Source organism: Frieseomelitta varia, unplaced genomic scaffold (assembly GCF_011392965.1).
Source record: "Frieseomelitta varia isolate USP_RPSP 00005682 unplaced genomic scaffold, Fvar_1.2 scaffold_203, whole genome shotgun sequence".
NCBI classification, from domain to species: domain Eukaryota; kingdom Metazoa; phylum Arthropoda; class Insecta; order Hymenoptera; family Apidae; genus Frieseomelitta; species Frieseomelitta varia.
In genome coordinates this window covers 728,502-754,604 of record NW_025109784.1, presented here as the reverse complement: position 1 = coordinate 754,604, position 26,103 = coordinate 728,502, and the positions used below count along the sequence as shown (strand labels likewise).

The 26,103-nt window shown below is 34.7% G+C and overlaps 2 protein-coding genes across 6 annotated transcripts in view; one reads left to right on the top strand and one right to left on the bottom strand.

Annotated features, from left to right (window-relative positions):
• LOC122526930 (adenylyl cyclase-associated protein 1) overlaps window positions 1–15,550 on the top strand; it is a 19,246-nt gene extending 3,696 nt beyond the window's left edge. For 2 of the 5 annotated variants that reach the window (XM_043650614.1, XM_043650613.1), the window contains exons 2-8: window positions 4,131–4,485; window positions 4,565–4,849; window positions 5,000–5,241; window positions 5,310–5,488; window positions 5,548–5,754; window positions 12,896–13,039; window positions 13,286–15,550. In XM_043650614.1, coding sequence (XP_043506549.1) covers window positions 4,367–4,485; window positions 4,565–4,849; window positions 5,000–5,241; window positions 5,310–5,488; window positions 5,548–5,754; window positions 12,896–13,039; window positions 13,286–13,369 — 1,260 coding nt within the window. In that variant the 5' untranslated portion in view covers window positions 4,131–4,366 and the 3' untranslated portion in view covers window positions 13,370–15,550. Of the gene's footprint in view, window positions 1–35; window positions 851–2,175; window positions 2,389–3,279; window positions 3,436–4,130; window positions 4,486–4,564; window positions 4,850–4,999; window positions 5,242–5,309; window positions 5,489–5,547; window positions 5,755–12,895; window positions 13,040–13,285 lie in introns of those variants that run through there. The other 3 variants (XM_043650610.1, XM_043650612.1, XM_043650615.1) reach the window with 3 other exon arrangements.
• Window positions 14,907–26,103, bottom strand: LOC122526927. The gene is made up of 13 exons (XM_043650609.1): window positions 26,086–26,103; window positions 25,823–25,994; window positions 25,713–25,736; window positions 25,379–25,494; window positions 25,002–25,239; window positions 21,504–24,578; window positions 20,578–20,775; window positions 19,698–20,412; window positions 19,173–19,373; window positions 18,283–18,417; window positions 17,642–17,919; window positions 17,360–17,557; window positions 14,907–16,851 (listed from the first exon to the last, which is right to left on the bottom strand). The coding sequence occupies exons 1-13, from the start codon at window positions 26,101–26,103 to the stop codon at window positions 16,610–16,612; spliced, it is 5,610 nt and encodes a 1,869-aa protein (XP_043506544.1). The 3' UTR covers window positions 14,907–16,609.

Below are 26,103 nucleotides of genomic sequence, written 5' to 3'. Positions count from 1 at the left end.
CTATTGGATCAATAGTATCGATGCAAGACGATACCGGCTCGGCGATAAAGGCCGCGTGACACACCGGAGAGGCCTATCAGTTTTGAAAGCGTTTGAAAGTTTCGGTTGAAAGCCGCCGAAAGCGTTTATTGCTGACAAAACGGAAATCCATAATCGATATCGACGATGTTTAAATGCTGTGTGTGCAACAAAAGCTCAAAGAAGGAGAAGCCGAACGGCGAGGTGGCGAAGTTGACGCCAAAGCAGCAGAATCAGAAGGCTGCCGACTCGCAGTTAGTTGGCATCGATTGCACGAAGCTCGAGGAGAACGGGCCGATCGGACGGGAGGAGAAGTTGAACGGCGACGTGCAGAGATTTGAGAAAGTTTCTTCCCCGTCGATGGAGAAAGACGGTGGTACGGAAGTGGTCGACGACCTGACCGTTAAGAGTCCGTTGCCTGCTGGAAAGCGCGACGAGGTGAACGACAATTCTCGATCGCAGGCCGCCGAATTGACAGCGGGATCGAACGACGACAAGGGGGGTGACAATGAGAACGATATCGGAAGTGGGAGCGGTCGAGCGAAACTGGAGAAGAGTAGCGGCGAGGTGAACGGAAGTGAGGATGCTAATGGGAACAGGACGGCGGAGGAAAGTGACAATGTAAGCGGAAACGATAACGGGGGTGGCAAAGGTGGAGGAGGAGTGGTGGAGGCAATGCTGAATTCCGGGGTTCCCAGCGCCGTTAAAATTAATCTTTACGACTCTTCCGCGTATATCGAGAGAACGATCGATGACGGACCCGAGGAGGAAGGCGATGATTCCGTTTTCGAAGCCTGTCCGAACGATACCAACGCGACCGAAAAGCCGCCAGGTATATCTTTATTGCGGAGTTTTTTCTTTGGCAAAAGGAAAATGGTAAAAAAGAAAAAAGAAACGGACATTTTTAGTTTCGTTTAATAGATAATAGCGAATTTAATAATATTAACATTTCGTTTAATAATAATAATAACGAAATGTTATAAAGATTTGCTCGAGATATGAAAAACGTAGAAAGCAATTTGCAAAAAATGTGATGATGATCGAATTCACTTCAATAAGGCAAAAATTGCCAAACTTCTTTCTCATTGAAAAGAGAGATTGAAATAGTAATTGTATCTCATATTTCGTCATTGATTGAAAATTAGCTAATAGATGAATTGAAAGCGAAGCTAAAAATTTTTACCAATATCTTCAAACATGCGATTTGCTCATTTTATGATTCATTTCGTTGTCAAATTTTTGAAATATAATTTACATTGTTAATAACAGCATCAAATAGCAAATTCATAGAAGCAATTTTTCATTAATTAGGATAAAGTCGCTTAATATGGGATTTATTTTTTAAAAACAGCTTGATCAGAAGCATTTTTTTAAAAAATTTTTTTTCATGTTTTAAGACTACAATATCTCTTCTTTTACAATCTACCGGAAAACAGAGTAAAAAGAGTCAGTATCCATACTAAATTGAAAACAAAAATTATGCAAATTCGTAGATAAGGAGAACTTATGATATTTTTTCAATTCTTTTTTTTAGCACATTGGAGATACAAAATCTATCTCGTCTCAGCCCTGAAATCTTCGTGCATTGAATCTATTGTTCACCGTGTACATCAGAAGAATATAAATTTGTGCAAAACGAGTATTCCATGTCATAATTTTCTTCATATTAGGCGACTTTATAAACGACTTGGAGACAACGAATGTCATTATGAAAATGAAAAGTATTAAATTGTTCTGAATTATGAATGAGGAAATTGCATATATTGAATGATAGATATTTACAGTGACTCACGAAATTATTATAAGTATATTATCTGTGTTATATGAAGAACATTCAAAACTTGAAACCAAATCCGGGGATGTATATAGAAGTTACAAAACATTTAATACAAGCATATACTTTTTCAAAAATTAATATACACAGTATGAACAGCGACATACACTTAAACTTCTCTGGCTTTATACTTAATGCCAGAGATGATATTTTTAATTCACTTCAAATTTTATCGGAGTGTTCCATTATGCTGTTAATGAAATTTCAAGGTGTGTCATATAATACACATATTACATTCGTAAAAAGTTTCTTTGAGTGTTCAAATACTTTCGTGAGCCACTATAGATAGATGAGATGTCTATATTGGGATGTACGATGCGCAGTTCCGTCAATTCCTCGGTGGCTTTCGGAGGAAGAAGATGGCGAGCACGATTCAGAAGAATGTAGCGGAATGCAGGAACCACCGGCGACGCCGGTTGCTCGCGATGAACTAGCTTTAAGACGTCACAGATTCTTCTCCGATTTATTACACGCCGCGCAAAACGCGACAGAACACAGAGTGAGGTTCGACCCCCTAGGACCGATGGTGCATACCGGTTAGGGCTCATCCTAAATTCATTTCTTACCTTTCTAAAAACCTTCTGTTCGGTTTCATTTACTGATTTAAAAATACCACGTATGATTGAACCGATTTATTTTACTTGATCAATTAATTTCGTTGTATAAGTTAACTTTGTTGTATGAATGAGCGTATGAGTGGCAAATATTTTGCAAAATATATTTGAGATCATAGAAAAATATTTCATGTGATCTTTTTAACTTTAATTTGCCAAAGTTTAGTAATCTAAAATCCACGTTATTTTTTTTTTTTTTTTAATATTGTGATATTTCTTATGCTTTGAAATCTATTTATTGAAGTAATATATTTCATAGAATGAATTTTTCTGAATATTGAATTAACGAAATGTTTTTATATTTCTGTCAAAATTAGAATACCATAGGTAGTAATTTATCAAGTGTGTTATCTCGAAAAATATTTTTCAATAAAACCATTTGTTTTCGAGTTGTGGCAAAGAACGCGGCAACCTCAGAACTTTATTCTCTTTCTTACTGTATAGTGTAGTGTTTCGTCATTAGTCGCTCTATTTTTACATTCCGACCTGTTTACCTTTCAACTTTTGGTGTATTATTTGACGAATTGTTTTCATTATGAAGAGAAAAAGAATTATATGAAACAATTAGAACGACACTCGTGAAAAATTTATTTTCTTCTAATTGCAAACATAAAATACGAATAAAATGTATACTTCTTAATTTCACTAATTAATAAATAAGCTGTAAATTATAAAGTATTTTGTATTTAAGCGTGTTTACACGATGTGTACATAGATATGCAGAATATTTTTAATTGTTAAATAGTTGGAAACTCGTGAGATTCCATATAGAATGGTATCTACCCACGCGTGATTCAATTTTCGCAGATTTCCTAAGAATAGGTCGCGACGAACACACCCGCGTTGAATATCATTAAGACTGCGGTTTAGTTCTTCAAGCGTTTCTGAAAAGGCTAGAGGATCTCGTCCGTGAAAGTTTCTCTTTGTAAAAGAATAATTTTTAATCAAGCAAAGGAATAATTAAGCCAAGTACGTCTTTATAATCTTTATAATTTAGAATGGTATTTAGTTACGAAAACAATGATAACAAATTGATTCATCTCCTCATTATGTCACGTTTTACTATATGAATTTAAAAATTGTGTAATCCAAAGCAAGTTACTTAATCTCACATTTATACAGTTTATGAATTTTCATAGCAATTGGAATGATACGAATTTACTTCAAATTAAAATTTACAGTGTGATTACCGTTCCCTGTTTGATGTAATTTATTGTGATAGATTCTTCAAACATAATTATTAGGTGTAACATTATAGTTATCGTAAATTTGTTTTATATGAACATTTTTAAGTACCCATAGATTTATATCTGGCATTACATGTTGCTCGCAGCATAATAATCTAGTGGCTGTGGATGTTAATGCAACTATTTATATATTCATTCTATATTTAATTTAGTCAGTATAAATGCGAACGTTCTGGAGTATATATTCTACAATTACTGAAAATTTTGTTTCATTTCAATTTTATTTGCAAATATTCGACGATGTATAATTACAATGAAAAATATCTATTTTGTTATTAAATTTTGGCGAAATTTGAGTTTTTTGCATGTCTTTTAAAGTCACTTTATGCAGAACGAGAAAAATAAGTTTTATGATTTTCTTTTATCAACATCAAAGCATTTCTGTTTCACACACATAAAAATGTATTATAATTAAAGGTTGTGAAGCTAATGATAAGGAGGAACATTTGGAAGAGTTGGTAAATAGATTGGAAAAAGTTACAAGAAGATTGGAAAAAGTAAAAGGTCAGTCTGTAACTGAAACTCAAGATTCTGCTGTTCAAACAAACACACCATCGCCAAAGAGATCTCAAGCAGTGAAAGACAGTGACTCAGTACTCTCTGCCTCACCTTCTCATTCAACAGAGAAAAAAGTAGAAGATAAATTTATCAGCATGTCAGTCGCAGGATATGAAGATCTTTTGGCTGGTCCTGTGAAAGAATATTTACAACTGAGTGAAAAAATTGGCGGTGATGTAGTTACTCACAGCAAGCTTGTAGAAAAGGCATTCAGGTAAGTATTTTATTAATAATGTCTGTATTTTAAATTCTACACGTATGTTATTAAGTATTAAATTAAACTTTTTTAATAGGATCCAACTGGAATTTATTCGGACTGCAGCAAGTCGCCCAATCCCGGCGAACCAGTCAGAACAAATTTCTCTTCTTGCACCTACATCTACACAAATTCAACAGATTCAGGAGTTTCGTGAGAAAAATAGAGGATCTCAATTTTTCAATCATTTATCAGCAATTAGTGAAAGTATTCCAGCTTTAGGATGGGTTGCAGTGTCACCTACTCCAGCACCTTATGTAAAGGAAATGAATGATGCTGGGCAATTCTATACAAATCGTGTATTAAAGGAATGGAAAGAGAAGTAGGTTTTCATTATAGATTGTTAATCGATGTTTTATAGATGTTTTTCTATTGTTCCTTTATATATAATAATTTGTTTTCTAGAAATTAATTACTGCAGAATTCATGCAGAAATTAATGCAGAATTCATTTAGTTTTTTTATATCTACAGAGATAAAGTACATGCTGAGTGGTGCAAGGCTTGGGTACAGACACTAAGTGATTTGCAGCAATATGTGCGTCAGCATCATACAACAGGACTTGTATGGGCAAAAACTGGCTCTGCGCCAGCAGGCATACCACCACCTCCACCACCATGCATGCCTCCTATGGGAGACGTAGCACCGGCAAATATTAGCGATGACAGAAGTGCTCTTTTCGCCGAAATTAATCAAGGAGAAGCTATTACAAAGAGTAAATATAATGTAGTTACCAAATAGTGAGATTATTAAATAATAAAATTTTAAAAATTGATTTTACAGACCTAAAGAAAGTTACATCAGACATGCAAACACACAAAAATCCTTCGTTGAGAACTGGGCCAGCACCATTTAAAGCACCTGTTGTTGATAATGCTGTACCAACGAAAACAATTCCGCCTGCAAATGCGCCAATTGATAAACCTCCTGTATTCACTAGAGATGGGAAGAAATGGCTCGTGGTAAGTACATGATATTGTTAGAAATTCATTCTGTATTCACAAAACATCTTTTGTTGTAGGAATATCATAAAGGTAATAAAGATTTAGTTATTGATAACGTGGAGATGAACAACGTAATCTACATGTTCCGATGTCAAGACAGTACTCTAGTTATCAAAGGCAAAGTTAACTCCATCGTTATGGACTCGTGTCGCAAATCATCCGTTGTCTTCGATTCTGTTGTATCAAGTATCGAATTCGTTAATTGTCAGAGTGTACAAATGCAGGTACGTTATTTATTCTCATTATAAATTAAAATTGCAATAGCATAAAATTTAATGCTTTCTCACATCATGTAAAAAATACATTTATTTCCAAATGGGTATATATTTATATACACACACACACACACATACACACAATATAATTACATGATATTCATGTTCGATATTAAGATATAAAAGCGTAATGTTACAAAAATATAATTGTCATTATCAATGATGAATTTTATAAATATAGATAAACGATACTATTTGTGATTTAATTTTATTTAGATTTTTTTTAATGTTTCGATACAAGCTTCTTACAAACATTTTGCAATTCTCGTAGATGTATAAAATTCTGTTCTTGCTGAAGAATTTCTAATAACATTATGTATTCTTCGTTATTTAATTCTTTAGGCGTTCCACATATTTGAAATTTGTTTATTGCATTTTTTGTTTTTGAAACATTATCTAGATCTGATATAGACGTGCTTGTATCGATAACAGAAGGTTTAGCAGTTACATCGACCTCTTTTTGTTCGACGAATAAAAAACATAAATTTTTTAATTTACCATTTAATAAGATACTCGACAACGAGTCATTTTGTGTTTTTGATGCTGACAAATTAGTTGACGTAGTCTGATCTAGCTCATTACAATTTATAATGGAAGAAATGACTGTAACAATTTTATGCACCGTATCCTTCTCATTTTTTGAACAGAATCCTCGAAATTCATTATGTTTTTTGTTAGTTTGATTTTCTTCTAGCTGTTGCACACTTAATTTTCTATTTTTAATATATTCCAGAAATTTATTTGGATCCACTATTTTTGTCATATTGTTGTCTTGTTTTGTGAATATGTTAACATATATTACCATTTGTTCTTGAGAAGTAATGTTACTGTCGGGATTTTCACTTATACCTTGTGCAATGTGCGATACTTTTGTCGAATCTTGTTTATGATTACCAGCATCGTTTGCTTTTTCTATACAGGAATCTATTTCTTCTGCACATGGGTCTTTATTTCTTGATTTACCTTCTACCTGAATTTCGTCCATCTCATTTTGACTTTTGTCACACAGATTATCCCTCCAGAACATAGTCATCGTTAGCGGCCCTCTCATCGGACTCTTAGGTCGTGATTCATTTTCAGTCTTCCGAGCTGCTTCTAATCTACTTTTCAAGATCGGTATGCAAGATTTTGAAGACGTTTTTGGCGTTGGCGATGAAGATTTCAGGGGAGCTTTTGATTTTGACTTAGTTTCCAACGATTGAGTATAATTTATAGAATTTGTATTGCTTGGGCATTCATGTGATCGCGGTGTAATTTCTCTCGGCGACTCGTTCGTTCGAAAACTTATTTGCGATCGGGATCGTTTTCTATCTAACTTAATACTATCTCCTGTATTGCGTCTAGGTTCTGCAGATAAGTCTCTTAATTTTCGATATTTTATACTTGCATTATCTTTTGCTTTGATTTGAGCAGTGTTCAACAAATCGGACCTTAAATCTTTTAAGTTTTCTGAAGCTCTAGTACTTTTCAGTTTTTCGGATTTTGAAGTGTAGTTTTCGTGACTTCTCGATTTTGTTGTCGTGTTCGTTGTTTTCATCGTTTTAGCTTCTTTCGTTTCCCCTGGAAAAATTTGACGTGGAGATAAATTTGACGAGATAGTAGTTTCTTCTATTTGTAACGTTTGCATGTCGTTTGTAGTCAAATTAGACAATATTTCATCAATCAAATTCTTTTCTTCTTTTAAAGCCTTTGTTTCTTTAATTGTATCAATATTTTCTCCGTAGGTTTTAGAAGAAAATGAATGACTATTGTTGTATATTTTATTCTTGGGTTCTGACGAATTTTCATTTGAAATTGTGACAAAAGATTTATTAGTGGTCATGACTTTCAGTTTGTTAGTATCGTTCGAAGTATCTTTCAAATTTTCATGCTTGCTGTATAATTTATTTTCCTTGTTTTGTGTATGAAGATTAGAGTGTGCGTGGCCTTTAAGATTTTTTGAGTATGTATTATTTAATTTTGTAATAGAACTTGAAGCTTCATCTGTAAAATACATACTGCTATGTGGAGTAACGAGATTGGAATAAGATTTATAAAAGTCCATCTCGTTTATCAATTCCTTTTTATTCAGGTTTGTAAATGAATTTTGTGTAATCGAATCAATCTCCTTATCCTGAAATTGATCATGTTCACTGTAATTAACATCAATTTTATTATAGTTAATCGCATTTGCAGTATCATATTTTTGAAGAGTAATTGTGTTTGTTGAACAGGTTTTTACATCTTTTTCATTAAATTCTTCATTATCGCTGAAATCATTATTGACGTTCAGCCAGTCTAATTCTAATTTTTCTTCATCTAATGACTTATTGATTAATACTGTTATAGATGGTGGTTCCGGGATGTTTGAATCATTGGACTGATTTATGCTGGATGTTAATGAATCCTGTATTAAATTCGTTCCAATTGAAGTCTCTTTGCTCTCACTCGATGTTAATTCGTATATCGGATCCCCATTTTCAATAATACCATGCATTTCTAGTGTTTTATTTATGTTTTCGTGTAACAACGTTTGTTCGATTAGCGAACACGCACCAGGATTTCTTTTCAAAGTTAAATTTGAATTGCACGATAAAGTTTCTTGATTTTCATATCTTTCATCGTATTTTTCATCATTTAATATATTCAGTTTTACATTTGACATATCAGTTTCTGTACTTTTAGTAACGTTGGTACATTGTTCTAAAAATTCAATATCCTCGTTCGAATTTTCAACTTTCTTCGCTGAGGGACCTTCGTCCAAGTCCTGCGAAAACAATTCCACGCTATCTATAAATTTATTTATATTATTCTTATGTGTGAAATGCTTCTTGAAGCTCTCCTTTCCATGTATATAGTCATAACATGTTTCTTGCTTGTTCACATTTACTTCTGTTGTGTTTAAAATATTCACAAATTTTTCGTCAGACTTGTCTAATGTGTCATTTAAATATTTTATCTGCGAATTATTTGAAACTATTTTTCCCTCGTTTTCCTGAAAACGTTTTGGCAAAGATAGCCGGTTATTTTTAATTTCACTTTCTTCCTGAACTATATTGTTAAAGCTAAAATACTCAGAAGGTGCACCGAGATTGTCCTTCGAGTCTAAATATTTTTTGTGTGTATCCAAGTCTATAATTTCATTTCTTTGAGCGAGCTTTAATACATCATCGTTGAATTGTTTGTCTTGTTTCAGATTGAGAAACATATAAGTTCTACTATTTTTTTCAGTGGAACTACTAACAGATTGTTCCTCTGATATAATGTCCAAAAACTTTGATTGCAGATTATTGTTAACATAAGGATATTTATCCTGACATGACACAGATTCGTTATTTGTTTCTTCCTTTTTGTCATCTATATAGCATATCTTTTCTAGTTCAACGCGTGTTAACAACGCTCTTTTGAATTGCAATGCTTCCTGAAGCAATAATGCTGTCGATTTGTCATCCAGTTCACTGTCCTTTGATATTTCTGTACGACTGGAGTTTAGCGATATTATTGCATCCTCATCGGTTTCCATTGGAACTGGATATTGATCGGGGAGATTGAATGGCTTTGCTTGATTACTGTTGATGTATACATCTGGTGTGAGATTTTCTGCTACCACTGTTTCCTTTACAACTTTCTGTTTCTCGGATGAGTCAGATGATATAGCGTAATATACTCTCTCAGGTATTTTCTCATACTTAATACTAGAAAAATAATGCACCTGATTATTTGGAATTATCTGATCATTTGTAGGTGACATCTTTGACTGAGGGTTCTCTGCAAGCAAATGATAAGGATCATTTATATTATTTACATGATATGCGTTAAACATATTTGAATAATTTTGAATGGACACTATGGAATTTCTGGCTGTTTCATCACTCTCATGTTGTTCAGAACTGTTGGAGGTTGTTCGTTGAATTTCCTTGCCGTTGTTTCCAGTGTTGGATTCCATTTTGATATTTTTGTTATTGTTCCAATTATCAGTGGCTTTTGTAACTGGGACAAGCGTGCCCGTCACATTTTGGCAAACGCTGTCTATCTTGCTGCTATTTTCTCGTTGTTTTTCCGATGCTTTTATTTCAACGTTTTGCAACTCGTACATACGCAGAACATTATGCAAGCTTTCTAATTTTTTTTTCACTTGGTACAAGGCCTCCTGAGACATTTTCAAGTTTCTCTTTCGTTCACACGATCTTGGAACCAACATTTTTGCTGAGGTCAATTGTTGAGGAAACATATCAGTGCAAAACGATATATTCATTTTTGGCGGCAGTAAACTTTTGTCAATCAATTGTAGAACTGGATAAATCACATTCGATAATTTCAAACATTGTTCGCTGTTGCGTTGCTTTTCATCAATTTTTTCAAGCTTCTCCTCTTCTTTATTTTCCTCTTTTTCACATTCGTTCACTTTACTTTTTTCCAGACTTTTACTTAGATCAATTGAATCTTTTACTGGAACACATTTCTGTTGCTGTAATTTATAATATAAAGTAATCGAATCATTAAGTCTTAATTCTAAAATGATTTTAGATTATTTAAATATCATATTATCATATTTACAGATTATTCGTAATGTCATACAATTTTTTCAACTTCATTTCTTGTTCGCTTACTTGTGTATCTGACCAAAAATTTTTAGTCGAGGATTCATTGCTAATCTCAGACGTGCTGTAAACCAGTCCAAGAGTTTTATTGCTATCGTGCAATTGTTTCAAATACATTTTACAATCGTCCATAGTTTTCGTGAATTTCTTACAAGCTGCGGTCATTTTTACAGTTTCAGTGTTCTTCGTGTTTCTCCTTGATTTTTTCCTAGACTTGGTGTACCCTCTTTTCGAAAATAGTGGAACCGATATCGCGTTTCGATATTGCACTTGGAAATTTTTATTTCTGAATGCTTCGTGATGCTTTCGGTTGATCACATTTTTGAACATGGAATCTAGTCTAAAAATAAAATTTATTTGATTGAATATATTTTAGTTGTTCCTAGATTTTTAGATTAAAATTTTCACATTATTATTAATCTCCAATTAATCTAAATTGATAACAATAGATTTTTAATAAGTACAAATATTACTGAATCAACTTAATTAGATTTAAATGGAAAATTCATGCGAGCAGATTGGTTAAATTCTACATCAATAATATGTTTGGAATAATAATTTGGACATATGACTGTACTTTAGAGATATGTCGCTGCTACTTTTTGAGGATTTACTGCTGTATTCGACTGGCAAGCTTTCTTGACGGAGATAAGGGTACATGCTTTTTTTCTTTGCATCGAACAATTCGGTCAGATGATGTTCCGAAGGATAATACTTTGAATATGAAAAGTACGATTCCTTGTGCCTAGGACTGAAATAATAAATAATGGATTTTAATAAGAAAACTTCACAGATTAAAAAAATAAATATTCACTGAAATCGAAATTTCCGTCCAAAAGGAAATAATTAAAAGGAAAAAACTGAAGATGGGGAAAATTGTTTAATTTTTCCAAATATAAATAACTTATTCATATGATTTTCATTTTAAATGAACTAATTTAATTTAATACTGACTTAATGTTAATTTAATGTCGATTCATTATTAATGTAACATTAATTTGATTCAATTTTAATGGGAATTATTTCAATATTATAATCACTTTAATACCTTAGCAATACATGTTTTATCCAGTTATTGCGATCATTTGGATTCGAAAGAGTTAGCCTGAGGTTCCTCAGGTTCTTCCTAAAATTTGACTTTTGAACTTGATGGGGCAAAGGCCAAGCACCATACTGCAGTTTATACGTTAATATATTAACTTTCAGTTCAAGATCTTCCACTTTGTACCCGACTTTATTAAGGATCTCTTTATCAATATTTGTATCGTTGCTACGTTTCCCTTTCAAACATATTATACGTAGTAGTATGACGCATACAGATATTACGGCCAGTACCTTCAAATGTTAACACTATTAACAAACTGTATTTATTAGTTAAATTCTTTTTTTTAATTTCTTTTTGTTTTAAATTCCTTTTGAACATAGCGTTCAGGTATAAAAAGTTTTACCAGCAGACTGCGGATTTTTATGCGGATTTATATTTGTTAAGAGTATGGTAACTAAAAAAAAAGTAGAAGCTTAATAAAAAATTATTTCTCCACGAAATTCGTATACTTCGTATATTGCTTTTTTATTTTTTATAAATGTATAAAAGTCCGTAGTCTATTTGTCAGTTTCAAGAACTTACCTGACCGCTATGTTCATACACTTCTAACTCGTTATTCATTGCAAGTCAAAAATAATAACTCTCTGTACCCGCCAGACTATGCTTTCATTCTTCAAGCTGTCGAGCACGTCGGTCACGATCTCTCTCCAAATGTAATTTGCTATTGCTTTCGGACATTCCTTCCAGTCAACTTCGCAGATCATTTGCACAGGTTCGAGATTTCCGCCTGTGTACATTGATAAGGATTAGGTTCGACGATTTGCATTTCCTGCGTTTCACCAACGAAACAGCTTCGTTCGATTGGAATATTAAATTTTTAATTGCGACGATCGGTCAGATAGGAAAATCTAAGAGAAGAACATTACCGAATTGCCAATGCATTTTGACGAGAGGGGAGTAAGCTGTGTTTAAGTGTGAGGTGAAAATTCAACTACACGCTTCGAAATGTCATCGGTTTCGATTACCTATTATTATTTCTACCTACGCTACATGAAATGCGAAAGAAACCGCGATCGTCAATTGTTGCTTCTTGGTTTTGTAAATATCGATAGTTTATATTCAACGTGTGTACATAATTAAATCATTCATTGAATTTTCCTTTAATTGAATATATATTATTTTAATTCTTTGATTTACTTTGTGATTAAAAAGTAAATTGTTTCAATGTAAAATATTTAAAAGTAAAAATAGAATAGTAACAGATTGTCATAAGAATGTCAAATAAAAATATTAAATATTTTAATATTTTTTAGCAAAGAACACGTTTAAAATTATGACTATTATTATGTTATACAAATTACACAGGTATTGTGTAATTTATATAAAATATTGTATACATAAGTACTAAATTTTCCAGTTAATGAATTATAGTAATCAACTAACTTTCTTTCATTTCTGATTGCAGGTACTAGGAAAAGTTCCCACAATCTCAATTGACAAAACGGATGGTTGTCAGATGTATTTGAACCTAGAATCACTAAATGTGGAATTCATTAGCAGCAAGTCTAGCGAGATGAACGTTATGATACCTCGAGCAAATGGAGATTATGTAAGATTATTTCAATCAAATTTTATCAGCCAGAATATCGAGCCGTTCTATAAGCAATCTTAAGCAATAATATTGTTATTATGAGAATTCTATAAAATTGGAATAGAAAACTCAACACAGAAGAATAATAAAATATATGCATCTTCTGCAAATTTAATATCTATATACATATGTGGATAATATTGAATATCATATTGTGTTTTGCTAGTTTTGTCATTAAATAAACTTTATTTATAATTTTTACAGGTGGAGTATCCCATACCGGAGCAATTCAAAACGATCATCTGTCCCAAAGGTCTCAATACCATTGCGGTGGATTCGCTGGGCTAAAGTCTCGACGGCTCGATTACCCATAGCCTAACTAAATGTTTGTTAAGAGTACAGCTCGTTAGAGATATCATCTTCAGAGGATTCGTCGATTTATAATTTATTGCTTCTTTATAACTAATTTAAGAATTTAGAAGAAGAAGAGCGAGGAAGAAAAAACGGGAGCATATGTACTTGCTCGAAAGTATAGAATTGAATTAGATAAATCGATTGAACTGTTTGAAATATTTGCAACCCTATCTCCTTGTTTCGAACATATTTACACATTTCGTGGAGATCATCGATCCCGTGTTTCAGACAAAATTATGGAATCACGTTGAAACTCAATGCTCAATCGAACGAGTCTTATTATATTTATGTATAAAACACGCGAACGTTTTCTATCGATCGCGGCACGATATTTTGTAATATAGTCTTAATTAGATCCCTAGTAATTGTGATTCGTCTGATAGGTGATAACGGATGAAAATGGAGTCGACATTCTTCACGAGTGTGTTATTAACGCACGATGGTGCTGATGTAAGGAGACTGTAGGTTGGATTAAAACTGTACAGGTATGGGCAAAAGTTTTTCTAATCTTCGAATCTTCGACCTTTTATACATTTACACCATTTTTTATCGTGATCAAACTTTTGTCCACACCGATGAGAAACCGCTTCTCGAGATTTCTCAGTCCGACTCGCTATGGAATTGCCATTCGACGTTTCTCGGTGGGAAAAAGAGCGAGCGCCCCGGCACATGCGAACAATTTCCGAGGAAGTAGAATCAGAAAGTATTCACGAGTCATTTACAAAGCATTAGTGATGTCATATCAATATAGCTTAATTGTACAGAGTATCTGGTTGTGTGTACAAAGTACAGCAAGCGATAGATTCAGCACGCAAAAGTAAGAAAAAGATTTATTGTAAATGTAGGTCCAATATGATGTTGTTCTCGAGTTACTTTTTGTTGTATGTTATGTTTTACATTTTGTTTTACGTCGTCATTATTGAGCTATTCCAAACAAAGCAGACATTGCATAGATTGAATAATATTAGATCTGATTGAGGAAGTGTTTGCAGATTTTAAATATCTCCATGATAATACATGAGCAAATTTAAGTCTGGAGAGCGATTGAAAAATACAGTCTGTGTGAAGTATTTCTTTAACAACTGTTGCAACATAAAGTAAGTTGTAACTTGAAAACAAAGTCATATTGAATGATATTATTGTTTAAACCGTTTAAACGATATTATTGTTTTTTTTTTGTTTTAATATGCTGAATTCATCTCTACTGCACTTCTTACATTTAACGAGGTACCCAATATTAACTTGAGACTTTTGCAGCATTCTTACTTTACATATCGTATTATGTATTAATTCAATGATGTAGAACCGCGTTGATTGGAAAGAAATGATTTCATGCCAGTATAACATTATATATATATATATAATTTTCATTGAATTTTCAAGTTTGTGCTTTCAGTTTTGCGAGTCTTCCGTGTTCATAAATGTTCGTGATGTGTAAATAGAATGGGATGCTGAATTTATTTTATGAGAGAACAAATCGATCGTTTACGCGCGTGCGTTGAAGAACTTTCGCACTCGTAAGAGGATGATGGTATCCTTCGAGACGAAGCGAGACGAAAATGATCAAAAATAACGGTTGTGCAAAAGTCTTAATGGTCAAGCCGTAAGGAGGAACACTCCACGAAACGATAAATCAATTAATAAACTCGATACTGAATTTTAAAAGCGTGCTGTTTGAACGTGACGTAAATTACATTGTGATTTTTACCACTTGGTATATTGTGCTAATCGTAGGTATAATCTAATATTAGAACTACTTAAAGGCACGATCTAGAATGACATGATCATAATAGAATAACAATGAATCCAGCAGTTCGATCCTTTTTTATCAGAGAGACAGAAAGAGAGGGAGAGAAAAATTCAAAAGAGACACGACTTTTTCATTTATATCAAATATACGGTACTAAACCTGTTTGAATCTAGAACGCTGATCATTTGAACTGAGTGATTATTTATCATTAAGGATCGTACTGCCTGTAATGCCGTAATTTCTAACAGCCTTCGTTTTAATATCGATAGAGTATTACATTGAGAATAATTAATATTTATTTCTGAATATGATTTTCAGTGCTATTTCTAATTGTCCTAATAAAACAAATTAATATACCATTTAAACCTTGTGTTCGTAATTGTTTCCATTTTTCAAAAATAATTAGCGTTCAGTCATTATGTTTCAGATGACGCAAAGAATTACGTCTGAACGATGCTTCTCCTTCGTTTTCTAAAAATTCTCGTTTATTAGCATTAAAAAGGATCTTTTTACATAATTAGATACGATGTATATACATACACACGTTATGTCAAAAATCTTACAAAGAGACCGAAGTAATGAGCACGGCGTAACATGGCCTTGAGATTCGTTTTGTACTTGCAAGCAAATGAATCAAAATGCCAGGTTCGATTGTATATTTCTATGCTAGCAAGTATCCCTGAGTCGACCACGAATGACTCAAAGATACTATTCTTTCTTCTCGCTATTCGTGCCATGTTCGTGCCACGAATCGAGTCACGAAGAATCTTCAAATGCATAGTCATTAAGTAGATTTATTCATGTATAATTCAAACGTATTAATGCTAACTATCAAACGCAAAGATAACTGTGTAGAAGAGCACAGATCAGTGCTAACAGCGTCGTTAATTACCACTAATAATCGAAACTCGTTAAAAATATTTTACACCGATGTTCGGATACACTCTCTAACATTTATCTTCAACTTTTGATTTCTAGCTATGTATTGCACATCTATGTAAATCAATGAATATTTAATATTTCACAGCAACACTTCCAACGGTGGAAAACTTCACTCTTCACTAATCACGAGACGTTCTCTTAATACTCACATTTCTATTAATCATTTTTTAATTTACTTGAACATTCATTTTTTTTTTTCCTTTAATTTCTATGTTTTACTTTTTCGTTGTAATTGACGGTGTTCTTTTCATTGTTCGTTTACGACGAACGAATTACTTTTTGTTATTTACGTCTAGAATTAAATTTGTCATTTACAAATTTATAATGTTTTAATATAATATTATAATCGCATTATACTGTTGGAAATATAAATTTTAACATTATATTACAAATGTATAAATTTATAAATTCTTTCATTGATTAAATTCGTTCAATACCTCTGATTGAACAAATAAATATGAATAACATCAGTCTTCGTTTCATTATAAACTAACAGGGCAATTACGTTCGTCGCTACCGTCCGAACATTCTAAGAACCCGTTGCATATTCGAGATTTTGGCAGACATTCGCCTAGGGGACATCGATGACCTTTGCAAGAAGCTATCGACGATCGAATATCTTCTCTGGAAATCACGTACTCGATCCATGGAAGATAATGATGCACTTTCGTGTAGACTCCAGGTCTTCCAGGCCTGGCGCAACCATATCCATTCGAAGTGATACCTGAAAATCGTGTGATTTTATGTAATACAATTTATTGTTGCATTACATATAAGTAATTGTTAAATATTTAAATAACTTACAAGCATTTTGTTTTCAAATTTAAAACAATTTTAGATTCTCTGTTAAGTTCAAACGAATCAAAATTCAAAAATAAAAAATAAACTGAAGAATTAACAGATTAATAAAAGTTACAGTTTTATTTAATTTTTAATCTTGTTCATAAATTGTTTAATTTATGAATTAGTTTTATTAATTTTAAATAACTTGGATGTTTTGTTTCTTCCCTGTGATCCTTAATTAATTATAGAACTATACACTTATATTAAATATTCTGTCGTCTGAATTAAATAGTAAAATTCTGGTTTCCCTTCCAATTATAATTTTACAGCTTTATTTTTCATAAAAAAGTTAAAATAAAACATAGAAGTACAGTTAGATAATTTTAAACAGTATAGATACAGGTCAATGTTTAATGATGATAAATTACAGTAATCGTTAATGACGTTACCTTGAAGAGTGTACTTGTTATTTGATTCTGAACAAACCAATGGTCCACCACTGTCTCCCAAACAAGCGTCTCTTCCACCATCTTTTAATCCAGCGCAGAGCATTCCTGACGTTATCCTGTACAATGGAAGGAATAAAGTCTTCCTTCGACATTCCTCCGTGGAAATTACCGGAAGTTGGACCTCTTGCAGAGTGTCCGCTATTCAAAGGAAATACATTTTTATAGATCAGGGTTAGAAGTAGCGTTTTGTTCACAAAGAACAGATAAACAATTGTAATTTACGAAATATTCTCCCGATCTCGAATAACTGTCCCCATCCGGTAACAGTGCACATGGTGCCACTTTTTGGTTCTGAGTTTGGTAGACAAACTGGTCGAACGTAGTCGCTGAATGTTACTGGTTCTTCGAGTCTCAGCATGGCTATATCGTTTATGAAGCCGTTATCGATGTAATCAGGATGCAACGATATGTGATCTAAACGTAGTACTTGTTCGTACGGGCTTGGGAAGCTCCCTCTGCGGGTCGCTCCGATTCTTGCCACCCAATATTCATCTTGAGCACTGCAACATATTAGAATGTTAGAACTTTTCCGGGAACTTGTTACGATCTCTCGAGATAAAATTTCGAATCACTCTCAATCCATTTTGGTTTACAGTAATTTTTATTAGCAAAAAGTTTTCATAACGAGGCATTTCAAATACTTACATGAAAAATGACAAAGAGAAAGAAGAAATTATGAATAATTATATTTGTCGTAGCATAGCATGTACAATTAAATAATTAAATTTTTTGAGTATAATCTTCTAATGCAGCTTTACGAAGTATTTACATATGATTTTGGTGATAGAGTTTGAATTGCTTGCAGTATTTTTCATTTCAATATACTCCATATATTATTATTCCGTTTGTATTATTTAACTTACTGATAAAAACAATGTCCTGCTGATAAAATCCATCGTTCGTTAATAAGAGCTCCTCCGCATTGGTAATCGCCTTCTTTATAGAGAGCTACTTGCCATGGCCAACTTCCGGCTAATGAACTTCCACCTCCGACTATCCTGCAATGACGTGAAACATTCGATCTGTTTCAATGTATGTATGTACATCTTAAGTTACAATTTTCATCGACTGTGAAAATTGGATAATATTGGATAATATTAAATTATTTATTGATCATTATTAATTTTTGCTTTTGTATTCTCTGGTCTGAATGCAGTGAAATTCATATATTATAGTTTCTTATACTGTATATTAATTTTACATAAAAAAATTAGTATTTTTTATTGAAATAATTAATGGAATTTTCCTGTAAAATATTTCATTTCTAAAATAAAGATTGAAATATATTGATTCTTGGATTTAAATTAATAGCTCTTAAATTAAATAAAACACCACATTAACAATTTTTCCTTGAAAATTTCATAAAAAGAAATTATAATAATACGTAAACTATGCGAAATGATAACAAAGCCACTTAATTTCAATTATCATTAAAATCATTGTCAATTACGCGTGAATAATTTTTCCCAGTATGTAATCATTATCTTTTATAAAAGAAACGAATGATTCTTCGTTTCCTGCGAAGCTGACTATTCTTGCGAGTTTCGATCAAAATTTACGACTGTAATATATCGAGATATAATTGCTTATCTCTGGAACGAGACATAATCACAATAATTCTAATTTTATACAAACTTTTTAACTCCGTTTTAATATATTGTTACTAGATAGAGGTCGTTATCCTCGCGTGCAAATAGTTTTGCATATGATCCGGTCGGCGTATAATTATGTGAAACTGGTTCAGTGAGTGTACCTGGCCTGAGATGGGACCTGCGTTCTTATTCCACATTCAAGGTTCTTGCACTTGACCCTGAGGATCTCGCCACTCGGGCACTCCGAAGGCTTGAAAGTCAAGATCGTTTTATCCAGAGGTTTCTCGTTGTATGACAGAGTGTAGTACGATCTCACGGATGTTGGATTTTCGTCCAACACCTTCTCCACGGTTTCGTAATCTCTGAAAGATGTTGGCGTTGATTTAATACAAATTTTTATTGTATCTTATTGTACTCAGTAATGTGTAAAATTGTCTTTGAGAAGATTTATAACTTACGCGAAATTTAGACAGAATTACACGTTAACATTAATCTCGATGAAAATTAATCCAATGAAATATTATTTCACAACATTCATGAAATTTGTTCATTGAGTTGTAGGCTCGTGTTTTATTTTCAAATAAATTTTTATTTTCCCACGTATCGTGTGATAAAAATTTTTTTTTAATTATAAAGGACGAGATATTACATCCGATGGAATCTGGAATTTTTATAATTATACTTACTGATATGTGATAGCCTTGCAAACAGCTCTACCAAGATCCTCAATAGTCCAGGCAGCTTGTCTCTCTTCTAAAAGATCATCCATTCCACTCAAGCACAATTTCCCCCACCTCCCATTTTTCCTAATATTCAGAAAACCCTTTTCGTTGTAACTATTGATCTCTTTCTTCAAATGAGTCGCCGATGTATGCGTCTTATCATTAGTTTCCGTATTTAGATGAATCGAATTCCCACGCGTTAAAACGTCTTTCGCGCTCGACGATATCTCCCTTCCAGAAACGAGAGTCGTAGCGTTGCTGCGTTCGCGATTTTCAAAAAATCGAGTTTCCTCCTTAGTCGCGGATTCGTCCTTGGCGCTCATAATTTTCTCTAATCGAGCGTCGTCTTTAAACGCGTGTAGAGTGGTCGATTCGAAAATGGACGATTCCACCGCTTCTTGATCATAAAGAACGTCCTTGCTGGTGGCGGATTCTGTCTCTGAAAAGTGTCCTTGAGATGATGGATGTTCATCGTTGGTCACGCTGCTCTCTGAATTATTCTCGTCCTTAGCGAGAGTACTCGTTTCCTCGTGATTTAACGCTGAATCGTCTTCTATCAACGCTGCACATTTCTTCTCGTCTTCTCCACCTGGACAATCGCTGTAGCCATTGCAAACTCTGTCTTGGTTTATGCAGGTCCGACTGTTGCCGCAGACGAATTGACCTTCTTGGCACCAGTCTGGGAAATCAGAAAATTACAAATTAATTTAAGATCTGCCACAACATTTAAAAAACGAGTTTACAAATTGTTATATTTTTGAGTTAGGAATCTCTGTGTCTTCCTCGAATTTGTAAAATTTTTCAACGATAGGAAAAAGAATAGTAATTCGTAAAATGCGAATACCACAGTCTGTTTCGTCCGAGTAATCGAAACAGTCCGCCACTCCGTCGCAAATCTTTTCGTGTAAGAGTTGCGCCTTTAGGAAGTCGGCGCACGTACAGTTCGCCTCGTCCTCCGAATTTGGACATTCGCCTAACATATTGCACCTGCCGCTGGAAGGCAAGCACTTTCCGTCTCTACATAGGAAACCGAAACAATGATCTGTAAGAAATGATAAAAATGTTAATGTTATTAATTAGAAATCAACTGAATCAACAAGCTCATTGAGTAAAATATTTTCTTAACTCAACAAAGAATCGAAGTAACGGATGAAAATTGCGCAAATGCAACGTTACTGAAAAAGCGTAAATAGATTAACTTTTATATTGTTTTATCAAAGGGTAAAAAAATATAACACTCTTCAAAGTAATGTATTATCACGAATCATACGATCGTGCCCACAAAAATTCTATAATTTAAAAGATCAATGTTTTCAAGTTTTGTAAAATTACAGAACTAATTATACGACACAAATTTAAAACATTTTAAAATAAAAATTTTAAAAATAATATATAAAATAATTATATAATATTATAATATGATAATGTATAAAAATTTTAAAAATAATATATAAAAATATTTTTATAATTAAGAAAAGGAATAGTACACCGCATGGTGAATATTTTAATTTTTTTAAATTTCATGAAATCGTTTAAAAAAGAATGGCGACAGAGAAAATTCTTAAACTCCTCTTTCTTAAAATTTCTTTAAAAAATCTTAATTCCCCGAAATCTTCTTTCTCAAAATTTTTTACAATATTAAAAAATAAAACTCAAAGTAAATCAATAAACAAAAAGACAAATATACAAATAAAATATTACGCTGATGTTTAATGAATAAATTAAACGAATAACCCTACTGAAACTGATAACTGATAAAAAGATAATTACCAACTTCCAAATTCCCTTCGGTACTAGAAATCATCTTATCGGTACGATCCTCCATTTTATTCAATATCTTCGTCAATATCTCGACGCCGTCGCGAGTCATCGTGAACCCGGCGCTAGAATTCATCAAGGTCTCGTTCCCAGTCGCAATGTCGGCGATCTGCTTCAATTTCTCGAAGTCAGGCAGCGGTCTCTGGCTCTCCTGCCTCGTGTTCGACTTCACGTTCGAAACGTGCGACTGTAACGTTCCCACATTCGGCCTCGAGCTGTTCTTGCCCTTCACGGGCTCGTTCTCAGTTCCGATCTCCGCGAACTGTTTCAATTTCTCCAAAAGAGATTTGTTCTCCTCCATCGTGGAGATCTTTCTATCCGAGGTTTGCACGTCTTGGCTGGATGCCAATGACGGCGTATTATTCGAAGTTCGATCCCCAAACGATCTATTCTCCTCTTTGCCGGGAACAGAAAATTCTTCTGGAACCGATGGTGTTCCCAAAGTGGTGACTTCCTCTCCGACCCTATGAATCACTGGTAGCGAAGTCGAATTTGTAACGACGAATTTCAACACGACTGGGTTCCCTTTGAAATTCGTAGATACTTTGGTGCTAATCGACGTTACCACCTCCACGATTTGCTCGATTCGGGGACGTTCGTTGTCGAGATTCTCTTCAGCAGGGTCTCCATGACCGAGCGAGTTACGTTTCGTTGTGTTTCTGTCCCGGTTCTGCACGCCGAACAGTTGCTCCAAGAGCAGAGTGTCGTCCATAGAACTTCTGTTGCTGGATTTCTCGTCGATTCTCATCGTTTTCTCTCTGTCTATTTTAGGCCTTGGCCTCACCGGTCGTCCAATACCTGTGTTGCTCTTGGCAGGAGCCAGAGTAACCAAGTTCTCCACCACGTAAGCTTTCAGCGTGTCGTTGTAAATCTTCTTTCTCGTTTCCAACGAGTTGTACGGTCGATTCAGAGTGCCGTTGAACAACCAATTGTCCTCGCCTTTCGTCGCCGATTTGTTCCCCGACGAGTCTTCTTCCTCCGTCTCTCCAGGAGTGTGTTTCAACGTGTCGATCTCGATGAACGTCGAGTTCCTTGAGATACTAGGTGTTAACCTTCCTGGGATCTTCTTGTCTTCCTCGTTCTTCACGACTAATTTATCTATGTTGTTGTACGACGGATGTATCACCTCGGAATAAACTTCCGTCGTTCCCAATCTCAAAAGCTTATCGTTGTCTATCACGCTCTCGGTGTTCGATTCAGTCGATCCTGCATGTTCCTCGATCTTTACGTGAGAAATGGGGATATTTGTGAAAGTTTCCGGCTCGAAATTTTCCTTAACTGCTTCTTCTTCGACCAATGGTACTTCAATCACCTCTTCTTTGCTCTCTTCAGCCGGTAACACTTTAATTACCTCCTCTCTACTATCAAGATCCGTGCCCAGTTTACCAGTTTCGGTGAATCTCTCCCCTTGATTCGTTATACTATCCGTCACAGTGTTAATCTCCTGCTTCAACGAGCCTCTCAAAGAGTGATCCTTGCCATGGTCAACGACGGACGTGATCTTGTCGACGGGTATCGTGTGCCGAAACGGCTTCAAAGTCCCGGAACTCTCGATCAAACTCGGCCTCACGCCAGCTCCGTTCAAATCGGGAGTCTTGTAACTGGTGTACACTGGCTCTTGGACGTTCTTGTCGACCTTTCTGTCCTGCAAAGCGTTGTTCTTGTGCTTCACTATCGCTTGAACGTCCGAGTACCGATTTCTAGGCTCCAGTTCTACGTCCACGTCGGCAACCGGCTCAGCCACTCCAACCCCGGGCACTTTCGTCGTCGATTCCTCGTTGATATCCGACTCGATCGGCCTCTGTGCGTGCCACTTGGGCGTACTGGAAGCCATCGAAGGTAGAAAATTGTCGGAACTCTCCTTCGCAGTAGTTTCACCCAGTCTTTTTCTATTCATCTTCGTCGAATCGTCGGGATTCTTAACGTCGCCGACAGAGTCATCGAAGCCAGCGTTTGTCACTCTCCAGCCCGTCTCATTCTCGCTCGTCGATCGATAAGGTTTCGCGGAGGAGAGCTCCAAAGGCTGAGACGACGAGAGTCCGAGAGGTTGGGAAGAGGTTCGAAGCTTCACGTCGTAAGTCTCGGATGGCAATTGGCCAGAGACGTCTATGTCCGGCCTCTTGTCGTCTAAACGAGACGGAGAGGCTTCTGTGAATGTCTCGCCGTCCTCCGACAACCCCGGGATCTTGTTCTTGAACTTCCCGTTCACTCTGAAATTCACCATTTCCTGAGGGACGATTCGATCTCGCGGGAAGTCCGTGTCTCTGATGTCGAAACTGCTCATGCCCGGGACATCTACGTACGAGTTAAACATCACCGACGGCTCGGGAGGTTTCGCGCTGGTCGTCGAAGACTGTGGAACCTTTCCTTGAACGTTCTGCTGAGAGTTTCTCGTCGTTGTATTGGGAACAACCTCACCGAGATTACTGTTGCTGTAATTCACTTTGTAGCTCGTCTTTTGGACGTTGCCCGGCAGTAGTTTCAGTTCCGTGTTGATGTAACCGGGTATGATCGGTTTCCACGGTGAGGTTTCGAAATTTGGATTGCGGAAATCCTTGAAGAGATCGTCGTCTCTGGTGGAAGAGATGGGTGTCGTGGATGGGTTCTTGGAAGATGATTCGTCGTTCACCGTGTGATTCACCTTCTCGTTTATTTTGTTGGTCGTTTGAACGATGCTCTGATTTATTTCGCTGGTGTCTTCGACAGAGATCGGTTTGATCGTGGTTTGTTCCTGAGGTAAGGGTACTTTGGTATTATTTCTCGTGTTTGATTGACTTCTCGTTGGTTCTTGAGTGGAGTTCATCTTGTTTGAAGTGGTGACGTTCACTTTTGTGGCTCTATAGGTTCCTTGGATCGTTGGTATGTTGCTGAAGTCGATGTCCGGCTCCGTGGACTCGATTTTGCTCGGTTTCGATTTCGGTTTCGAACTGGTGATCAAAGAGCTGTTCCTGTTTGGCCGGAGGAGACCGTTCTTTGTGATCATTGCGTTCTTTTGCTTTTGACTCCCTGGTGTTTCTTGATTTATTCCTGGACAAGTGAGAGACGAATATTTGATGAATTTACTCGCATAAAGTTATTTACTTTTCGCTCTGATTTCGTGTAAATAAGAAAAGGATTTATTCTACGAAGAAATAATAAAAATTACTTAATTGAATTGCATTATGCATCATAATTTTTTTAATTATTTTTAAAAAAGAAACAGACTGATTCATTCTACGAAAAAAGAAGAAAATAAATAGAGATTGAATTTAATTAAATAATATCCAAATATTTTTATGCATAAAAATGCATAAATATAACATCAAATTCTTAAAATTAAATCAAATAATTCCGTGTGAGAGATGCAGTTTAAATTCAATGACGTATCTTTATATCTCACGAATATCACTCAAACCATTAAGTTAAAGTGTTTTATCATGATCGATCAGTGGATTTCTAGCGGATGCTGACTTTTTACTGATATAGCAGTGAGGTCCAGTTCCATATCCTTGAACAAGGAGGACGATGAGTACGTCTCCTTCGCGATAATGTCCTCGATCGTGTCCTCGACGTTCGTGATCGATCGTGGTATCTTTCTTCTATCAAGATATATCCTGAAGAACACCTTCAGAACGCCACTTTCGAATTTGTCTATGATTGTCTGTTTGTAAGCGGCGCCTAAAACGCTTCTTCTAAATAGAACCTCGAACTGAAAATTTACAAATTTGTCATATGTCGTGCAAGACGAATCACATTTTTACTCCATTTGTACGAATTCATTGGATTTACGTTAATTTATACAAAATGGAGCTCTGTAAATTAGAATTTAGAGTGATTGTCATTCTTACTATATTTTTGTATTTTCGTTCTTTTTCACGAAACACCATGCTAGTATTCAGCTTCAACATTGGATTATATTTCTCACCCTTGGACACCCTGAATGTGCAGGAGAATCCAACGATCGCTATAAATATCGTAATGAACATCATTAAAATTCGAATATTAATTTCTTCTATCAGAAATGTTATTGTAGAAAGGAAACTAGGATTGACTTTATATATTTTAATATAAATTTGGATATTTCAACAAACGTTCTGTAATACTTTACATTTTGTACGAATACGATATTAAAGTAAAGAATTTGTATCGATTTATTTTACTTTGCGCTAGATTAATACTTACCATTCTTTGAATCTGTTCGAAGAGCTAAAACAAAATTCGTTCTTTCAGTTTGTTTGATATTTAATGTAATTCTCTGTGAAATGTTCGATAAGAAAAGAACATGAACGAACCTCCCATCCACAATGCGAGCCCTGCAATCGCGAAGACAGCAATTAATACCAACATAGCGGAGACAATTAACATTGCACTGCCGATTTTCCACGTAGTGTTGCCTCTTTGTTTTTTCGTGTGTTCCGGCGAGACTCTGGACCATGTCGATCTTGGTGGCAAATAATAATCGTTCTGCAATCAAAGAAAAAGATATAATTAGAAATGAAAGAAAGTAAAGAAAACAGTTAAGAAACTTTTACTTTTCGACAAAAACATATTTTACGAATGGTAATTTCGTCAT

Excerpts from the sequence above, each read along its gene's own strand:
- LOC122526927 (XM_043650609.1), bottom strand. Across the intron at positions 25,737-25,822 it reads GCTCGCATTGTGGATGGGAG|CTCTTCGAACAGATTCAAAG; the intron begins GTTCGTTCATGT and ends ATTTTGTTTTAG. Across the intron at positions 18,418-19,172 it reads CAGGTCCCATCTCAGGCCAG|GATAGTCGGAGGTGGAAGTT; the intron begins GTACACTCACTG and ends ACGTCATTGCAG.